This window comes from Corythoichthys intestinalis, chromosome 2 (genome assembly GCF_030265065.1).
Source record: "Corythoichthys intestinalis isolate RoL2023-P3 chromosome 2, ASM3026506v1, whole genome shotgun sequence".
Taxonomy (NCBI): Eukaryota; Metazoa; Chordata; class Actinopteri; order Syngnathiformes; family Syngnathidae; genus Corythoichthys; species Corythoichthys intestinalis.
In genome coordinates, this window is record NC_080396.1 from 30436840 (window position 1) to 30445960 (window position 9121).

At 42.0% G+C, this 9121-nt stretch overlaps 1 protein-coding gene across 1 annotated transcript; it reads right to left on the bottom strand.

The window, feature by feature from the left end:
• Window positions 1–4399: 4399 nt before the first annotated feature.
• Window positions 4400–5808, bottom strand: birc5b (baculoviral IAP repeat containing 5b). Its single transcript, XM_057830093.1, has 4 exons — window positions 5588–5808; window positions 5264–5373; window positions 4640–4757; window positions 4400–4573 (listed from the first exon to the last, which is right to left on the bottom strand). Exons 1-4 carry the CDS (start codon window positions 5711–5713, stop codon window positions 4484–4486), a joined length of 444 nt encoding a protein of 147 aa, XP_057686076.1. The 5' UTR covers window positions 5714–5808; the 3' UTR covers window positions 4400–4483.
• Between the last annotated feature and the right edge of the window lie 3313 nt (window positions 5809–9121).

Consider the following 9121-nt stretch of genomic DNA (forward strand, 5'->3'; position numbering starts at 1 on the left):
TTTTTGAGCAGAATTTTAGCTTTGTATAGGCTACTGTTTCTATTGTTGAAAGCACAAAAGTGTGTAATAAAGAACTAGCACATTTATATTTTGCATTTTGTTTTTTTACTGTACCGAAAATGAACCGAACTGTGACCTCAAAACCGAGGTTCGTACCGAACCGACATTTTTGTGTACCGTTACACCCCTATATAATAGTATAATAATTATATTATTCATTGCCAATCATATTTGTCATGAAGTGTCATTTGAAAGCTATTCTTAGTGTAGAATATGTATTATGTGGTATTTACTCCACATATTATATTAATTCTGAAGTATGTGGGATTAACTCCAGAAATCATTATTTATATGACGAACATGACATGCTTTTGCTGTTAACCAGCTGTTGAGTGTTATTGTATGACTGATTGGAACTGAACTGAAACATTGTTTCACCACAGGGTGTGCTGTCGTGTATTTTATGTTCGGTGTGAAGAAGAAGAAAGTTAAAAGAGGCATTAGAGGCCTGTTCTCAACTTCTCCCTCACTGCACTTTGGCTCTCAAGGAGAGCACGTTCGCTCATGTGTTCGAAATAAACGATAGCCGGCGTGCAAAGTAGCAAGAGAGCTGTAAAAATAGCGAGCTTAGTAGTGTGAAAACCGCGGGAGAGCTGAGTGAAGCTAACGAACAGCTAAGCGGAGCTAAGCGATGCTGAACGGCGCTAAATGAAGCTAAGCGACTGATACTCTGTCCGTCGTCGTCGTGGAATAGTCTATTGTAGTGTGTGTGTGTGTGGGGGGGGAGATAATATAAATGCAGCATTCAAATGGCTTTCTTTTTTGTTTTGTTATTTGTTTGTTTGATATGCTGACATAATTATACATGACGAATAGTTGGGGGTGCTGCTGGCTCCGGTGGCCCAAGCCGCTGCTCGTTGGTGCAAGGGCAGCTGGTTGGGGGCCCCCTACTGGTTGGGCGCCTAAGGCGATCGTCTACTTCGCCTGAATAGTTGATCCGCCTATGCATCTCTGCACCCGCAGTAACAGCCTCAAGGCATCATTATAGTCTACATTTAGCCTCTGTATGGACTTAGCTAAGTAACTGATTCACAGGTGAGCGGTGTAGAAGGGTGTGCAATATGCCCTGAACAATGTTTTCACATGGAAGGAACACCTAAAAAAAATTTCTCTTTAGCATGTTTGCTTGTGCATAAAGTTTACTGCATTGATGGTAAATGTCCTTGTCATCTGACAAATCAGCAGTTAAAAAGTGGCCGAGATATTTAGCCTCATTGCAGACATTCAGCGCTTTTTTGCCCAGAAAGAAGCGAGGGAATACAGCCCCCTATCTTCTTGAGATCGTATAATCATAATGTTCCTATTTTCTGCATTGTATTTGATGTCAAATTCGTCACCACACTGAGAACATGATGAGAGTAACTCCTGTAAGCCAGCACTGCATGGAGAGAGCACCACCACATCATCCGTGTACATCAGATGGTTAATGAGAGTGCTTCCTACAACACAGCCAGTATTACATCTATTGAGACGGCTGAACAATTCATCCATGTAAAGATTGAAGAGATATGGTTAGAGTATTCCTCCTTGTCTCACACCATTACTTTAAAGCAAGAAGAAACCGTGCTACCCCATTTAATGTGATCAAGTTGATTTGCATACCAAAAGGCTAGAATACGGATGATATATTTGGGCATCCTCCTTTGTGTCAGAATAAGAAAAACTTTCCTATGATTGATCCGATCAAAAGCTTTCGATGAATCAAGGATAAAAACATTGTTGAGTTCAGGCTTTGATACTTCAGTAATAATTCCTTCAACGCAAATATGCACATATCGGTTCCATGTTTTCTTTTGAACTTTCTTTTATCTTATGATAAATTAGAGCCGTTATCAGCGTGACCGTTTTGTGTGTTTATTGCAACGTCGGCTGGTTGCTCCAGCTCATCCTCGTTGCATCGAGGAGAGCATTGTTTACATTATATTCCTGTTGCATATTTGTGTTAAGAGGGAATGTGTTAGTTTAGCATCTTAAGATGATGTTGTACATCCATATGAGTGTAAAGTGCTTAGTTTTCGCCACTTTTATGGCCAAGATGCTCGCATGTGCACGCAGCGTGCTTCCGGGTTGTGCGCGCGCGCTCTCGCACCCCCCCCCCCCACCTTTGTGTTCATTATACTGTGCGAGTCATGTATGTGTGTTAGTAGCCACGTTAACATGCTGACTTTTATTCATACCGATTCAAATCATTCCGAATGGAAATTTCAGATCAGCTGTTTACATGTCACTTCATCTATTCCGATCCAGCGTTTACATGTGACTGCCTTTATTCCGAAAGGACGTTTGACAACTGCTGTCTGACATGCGCAGATTAATCAAAACAAAGCGTCACGTTGCAAAACATGGAGATCGATCGTCGGAGTGCTGCCGTTTTAACTTTAACCCACTTGTTGTGTTTGTGGGGTCGTATCCGCTTCTGCTGTTTTGCTCTTTTGCCTTGTAGTAGCCGGTTTTCCACCGGTTTCTAATCTGGTCAACGCTCCGGTCTATTCCGGCTTCGTGTAACCTGTAATTTTACTTCTAATCGGTTTGGGAAAAGGAATATTCCACCCCTGTGAATCGGAATGAAATTCCATTCGGTTTGGGCCTGTTCATTCCGAATGAGGTGTTTATATGGAACACATTTATTCGGTTTGAACAAATATTCCGATTGTAATTGGAATATTTGGCTCCATGTAAACGTGGCAAGTGACTGCTTTACAGTCAATTTGCATTGTTTATTGCATCAGGACTAATATGATGTAATTTTCTTTCCTTTCAGAACCACACATATACCCACACATTCCAGTCTTCTTCCACACACACATACAAATACATCAATATCTTTCCACGCATGCCCTCATCTGCTCATTGATTCTCATATCATGTGCCATTGCCTGTATGTTGTTGTGCCTGTTGCCAAGTTGGATTAAAAGTGCCAAAGACCAAAACTCCACTCTCCACTCCTTGTGTTCCGACACCCCGAGGCAATGAAACCCCCCCCCAAAAAAATTGAACCCAGAACGTCATACAGTCTATTAGTCCAAATTAGAATCGATAAAGAATCGAATCGTTGAGCAATATCGATAATGGAATCGGAATCGTAAAAATCTTATCAATTCCCATCCCTACTACTGCACAGGCCAAGGTAGCAAAGACGTGGCTTAATGTTTACGGACTTGAAAAGCGTCAATGAAATTTTAGTTTTGTTTGGCAACGTTGAGCTTAGCAGTTACGTGTAACAGTAAGTCTTGAAAAACTAATGAGCCAAAGTAGATATGCGCGACCTGCCATATTTCAATGCTGAGAACATAGGACTGTCTCTTTTTCACAAAACGGGGTTTCGGACGGCAATACAATATATTCTCTCAGGATCGGTGATTATCCAAAACAAATTAACACCATTCCCATGCCCAGATAAGCCTGTCACTCAACATCTGTTGCTGCTCAGAACTCATGTCATGGTCATGCACATTCACATGAATAAATGGATTGTCACAGGAAGATTAGTGTCACTATCATAAAAATTGTAAACATGCACTTCATGGTCAATGTATGTGAATTCCACAAACATTCCCTTATTTTTGGATTGTCAGTAGTCCCATTATTTTTTATGCTTTTTATTGACAAGAGGGAGAATCCCCCCCAGTAGCGAGCTTGAAACAATGGTAATGCAACATATTGCGACGAGTCACTTTGGCTTCTTTGATTTAAAAAAAAAAAAAAAAAAAAAAAAAAAAAAAAAAAAAAAGTTTCCCCCTGAAGGAGACTTAAGCAGCTGATCTAGGCTGAGTGGCCAGAGTGTTACATTAGACATTAATCTAGAGGAGTGAAGGTCAGAATAGACATACAGCATCTCTTTAATCCCATCTCACTAACCCGCCTATGGTGAGCTCTCCACAAAATGAGTCCCACTGACTCCATTAGAACATGCATTTAAAATCATTAAAACGTCTAACCGGCCCTCTTGAGTTATAAAAAGGTGCTCATATCAACATATCTATTTCTTCTAATAAATATCACCGCTCCAATAGGGTAAGGAGAATGTTGTGATGGTCTCTCACTATATGTAACAGATGTTACTGAGGCAACAGTTGGTATTGAGAGGGAGGGGCTTTAGGCCATCTGTCCAGGGTCAAGGTTTGAAAAGAGATGCTGGAGATGGCTACACGTTCACGGATATGGTAAGTATGTGGTTGAAAGGAGGGAATATAGACTACATTGTAATCTAGCTCAATGTGGGCTTTCATTTAAGATTGCTTTGGTGGAGTTTTTGTTTAGTTAGGAGCTCATTTGATTTATGTCGACATTAAGCGCACACACACACCAAAAAAAAGCAATAATTGCTTCAAAAGCAATGTCGCAACAATGAAACATTTTTATTTACTTTCTAAACAAACAATTCATGACTTGCAATCATAAAAATCCTCACAATTTGAATGTCTCATATAGAATTCTGTTGAGAATTAATGTCTTTCAGGGTCACATCTATTGCATCCCGTAGACATTCCATCTTCCTATGAATCAGTTTTCTCTACACAAAAGAAAAGGCTATTAAACTCCACTCAGAAGGACACGACAATGCTCCCCAGTCACTCACAACGTAGATCTTCACCCTCGCCAATTCCAAGCGATAGAACTCAGCCACTGTCAGATCGCTGAAATCTTTCCCCATGAGAAGGAATTCACAAGAAGGCGAGCGTTTTGTGTGTTCAAACCTGTGTCAAAAATGTAATGTCATATCAAATTTAAGGGTTTCTAGAAGCAAAATGAAAACCCAGCTGTTATTCAAATGCACCAAAATTAAAACTGACAGATTAAACACAAAACAAAGCGTGCTTGCACAACTGTGCGCCAGTGAAAACCTTTTAGAACTTGTAATTAACCTTAGAGCAGTCATTTACCTCATTGGTTGCCATTGACGGCACTAGACGTCCAATCCATTTTGACTGGAAGAGGCTGGCAGCACGGCTAGATTAGCATATATAGCAGCCAGTCCTCCTAGTTTAAATGAATTGGACGTCTGTCACTGTCAGACAATTAGATAAATACCAGGGTTTAAACATGTTTTGCTGGGGCTCATAACCAGATAGTATTTCTGTTTTAATTTTATTCACATTTCATTTATTCAGAAATAAAATATATGTATTTGCCCTGTAACGGCTTAAGGGGTATACAAAACAATATTATAAAATAAAAAAGGAAATTGGGAAGTTACACACACCAGGGGTCGTCAGCCGGTTCCCAGCCCTCCAACTCAATAAGGCAGAAGAAACAGCTGACGACATCAGGTTCATTCTCACTGGGGCAGTGCACAAAGCCAGCCTTGGCCATCTGCGCACATTAAACAGCTTCAATTACGTTTCAGTATACAGAAATGTCGTAAAATTAAGACATAAACCAACTGGGCCCATGCGAACCTAATTTTATCCATGTAATGTACAACACATACCGCTAGATGTCAGCATTGATTAAATTTGATTCATTTTACGACCGAGTCCTAGTACAAACGGACTTCAATTGATAAATTAGAGAGCAGCCGCCTTACCATTTCAGGTGTACAGTTGCAGTCTTCTCGAAAAGGCCAGTTATCAAAGCTTTTCTCTCGTAACTCAACACTGTACATCTTGCCAAATAAAAAAAACCTTCCCATCATCTCTTCTATGTTGGCCATTTCTTCACAAATTTGGTCGCGCTGATCCCCGAGTCAGTGCAGATGGACTACAGAAACGTAGAGGTGAGCTCCTTTGATGACTTATCGAACCTTAACAGGTGCTTTCAACCAACAGTGATTGAGTAGGCGTGGTTATGATGAAGTTCGGTCAAGCATTTAATTTATTGGACTTTTTGGTTTTTATTTATATCAAAAGAGGTGTATTGCATGCATTTTGTCTGTGAAAACTGCATGCTCGTCAGTCACAATTTTGAACACACAAAATTACCACCAGGTTATTTGCATACTAAATTCAATAGAGTCTTGTTAATTCAAGATTCAAATGATCAAAACTGTAAAAGGATGAACATTTGCAAACATTGAATTAAGTCATGTAGGTAAGCAACGTAAAGCCCTACAACCCCCTCTACTGGTAATTAAAGGAATGGAATAGTAATTGTTAAATTGATATTGCATAGTAAATTAGTGAATAGTAAGGTTTTAGGGTAAATTACTATTGTTAACACACAATAAATAAATAAATAAATAACTAAAATAAATACAATGAAAAATAAACCCTTATTATTACCTAACAACAGTGTTGTTAATAACGGCGTTACAATATAACGGCGTTACTAACGGCGTTATTTTTTTCAGTAGTGGGTAATCTAAATAATTACTTTTCTCATCTTGGCAACGCCGTTACCGTTACTGAGGACGGAAAGGCATGCGTTACTATATTGGTCGAAAAGTCTGAGGGAGACGGACTCACCGAGACGACAGAGCAGAGCAGGAGCGGGGAGGAGGCAAGAAAGTTGTGACGCCGAGCAAACGCGATGCTAGGTAGCTCCAATAATACATGTTGTAGCCGATAGCCGACAAACTATGTCCGCATGTTATGGTAGATATGGTAGACATGGTAGATATCACATGTACTGTATATAGATATAACTAGATGCAAAATGACAGATATGGCACTAAATGCGTTAGTAGACAGCCGCCATCTTAAAGCAGTAGGCTTTTTAGGACGGCTCTGTTGTAGAGAACCTTCCTAGCGAACTTTTTATCTAAAATACTTCTAAATCGGCAAAATCTTGACTTGAATCTTTCTTTAAATGATGAAACAGTTTTAAAACTTTCATATGTCGAAAGTAGAGAGAAGGGAACTAATGCAATAATGGGAGCAATTTTAACAACTTTTAACAGTTGATTCAGGGTAAAGGGTAAATTAGGGTAAAGAATTGGGCTCGGGCCAATTGTACCAAAAACCTCCACAAAAAAACTTCACATAGTGTGGCCAATGTTTTTTTGTTTTTTGTTTTTTTTTTGAGGGAAAAAAAAAGAAGTAATTATCACCAATTACTTTGCCAAGTAACTAATTACTCTTACATTCAGGTAATTGAGTTACTAACGCAATTAGTTTTTGGGAGAAGTAATTTGTAACTATAATTAATTACTTTTTTTCAGTAAGATTAACAACACTGCCTAACAACAACATACAGGAACAATATCCAAAATATGATGTCCATGTACTGTATGTGGTCATGTGACACCAGTTCTAAAGTATCTTATTCTTCTTTTCCTTTCGACTTTTCCCTTCAGGGGTCGCTACAGCGAATCATTTGTCTCCATCTTACCCTGTCCTCTGCATCGTCTGCTCTCACACTAACTACCTTCATGTCCTCTTTAACTACAGCCATAAACATCCTCTTTGGTCTTCCTCTAGACCTCCTGCCTGGCATATGGACATTCAGTATCCTTTTGCTAATATACTCACTATCTCTCCTCTGGACTTGCCCAAACCACCTCAGTCTGGCCTCTCTGACTTTATCGCTAAATCCTCTAACATGCACTGTCCCTCTGATATGCTCATTCCTGATCCTATCCATTCTCGTCACTCCCAAAGAGAACCTTAGCATCTTCATCTCTGCCACCTCCAGCTCTGCCTCCATGTCTTTCCTCTGTGGCGCTGTCTCCAGACCAAACAACATCGCTGGTCTCACCACAGTTTTATAAACCTATCCTTTCAATTTAGCTGAAACCCTTCTATCACACATCACACCTGACACTTTTCTCCACTCGTTCCAGCCTGCCTGCCCACCCTTTTTCAGTTCTTTTCCACTCTCTCCATTGCTCTGGAGCTCTGTTGAGCCTAAATACTTAAACTCTTCCACCTTCTTGGTCTCTTCTTGTCACGGGTTGGGGCACACACGGCTGGACTCAAATGCACGAGACAAGAGATTAACACTGTCCAATAAACATTTAATTCAGGAAAAGGGACGTGATGACAAAATTCAAAGTTCCAACACAAACAGTCAAAGGCAAAAACATAGCAAGGCAAAAAACTTAACTTCAAGGTTGGCTGTGGCGTAGATTCCAAATGATCTCAAAACACTGAAAACGCACTGGCAAATGACAACAGACAAGAAGGGTTTTTAAGGAGTGCTTCTAATAGGAACCAGGTGCAGGCACTCAGGTGATTAGGGGAGGATGACAAAGCTTACTGAAGTGAACAGAGAGTACCCTACCAAAATAAAACAGGATATGAAATGACTAAATCAGTACCGCTGACGGCGGCTTGTAACAGTACCCCCCCCTCTAGGTCCGGCTCCCGACGGACCACGCCGAGAAGAGGCAGCACGGTCAAAATCTTCAATGAGGGTCTTGTCGACGATGTTGCTGGCCGGCACCCACGATCTCTCCTCAGGCCCATATCCCTCCCAGTCCACCAAGAACTGGCGACCCCTGCCGCGGTTCCGGGCAGCCAAGAGCTTTCTGACGGTGTAGACCGGACCGCCATCCACCATCCTTGGCGGTGGAGGAAGGGCGACAGGCGGCACCAAGGGGCTCTCAGACACGGGCTTGAGTCGGCTAACGTGGAAGGTCGGGTGAACACGGAGAGACCTGGGCAGGCGGAGGCGGACAGAGACAGGGTTAATGACCTTCGAAATGGGAAAAGGTCCCACAAACCTCGGCGCAAGCTTTTTCGAATCTACTCTCAATGGTAGATCCTTGGTGGAGAGCCATACGCGCTGCCCAGGTTTGTATCCCGGTGCCAGACGCCGCCGGCGATCGGCTGCAGCCTTCATGCGGGTGACCCCCCGCATCAAGATTTTGGACGCAGCTGCCCACACCCGCCGGCATCTCTTAACCATAGCATGTGCCGATGGCACCCGCACCTCCCCCTCGCAGCTGGGGAATGTGGGAGGCTGGAAGCCTAGGGCGCAGTGGAAAGGGGAAAGACCAGTGGCAGCAGTAGGCAGAGAATTGTGGGCGTACTCCACCCACAACAAGTGTTCACTCCAGGTGGTGGGGTTCTGTGACACCAGGCAGCGGAGGCCGGTTTCCAGGTCCTGGTTGATTCGTTCCGTTTGACCGTTCGACTCCGGGTGGTAGCCAGATGTTAGGCTGACCGAGGCCCCCAGGAGG

Excerpts from the sequence above, each read along its gene's own strand:
- birc5b (XM_057830093.1), bottom strand. The coding sequence starts at position 5,713 with ATGGCCAACATAGAAGAGATGATGGGAAGGTTTTTTTTATTTGGCAAG. Across the intron at positions 4,758-5,263 it reads GAACCGGCTGACGACCCCTG|GTTTGAACACACAAAACGCT; the intron begins GTGTGTGTAACT and ends TTTTTGACACAG. Across the intron at positions 4,574-4,639 it reads CGAGGGTGAAGATCTACGTT|AGAAAACTGATTCATAGGAA; the intron begins GTGAGTGACTGG and ends TCTTTTGTGTAG.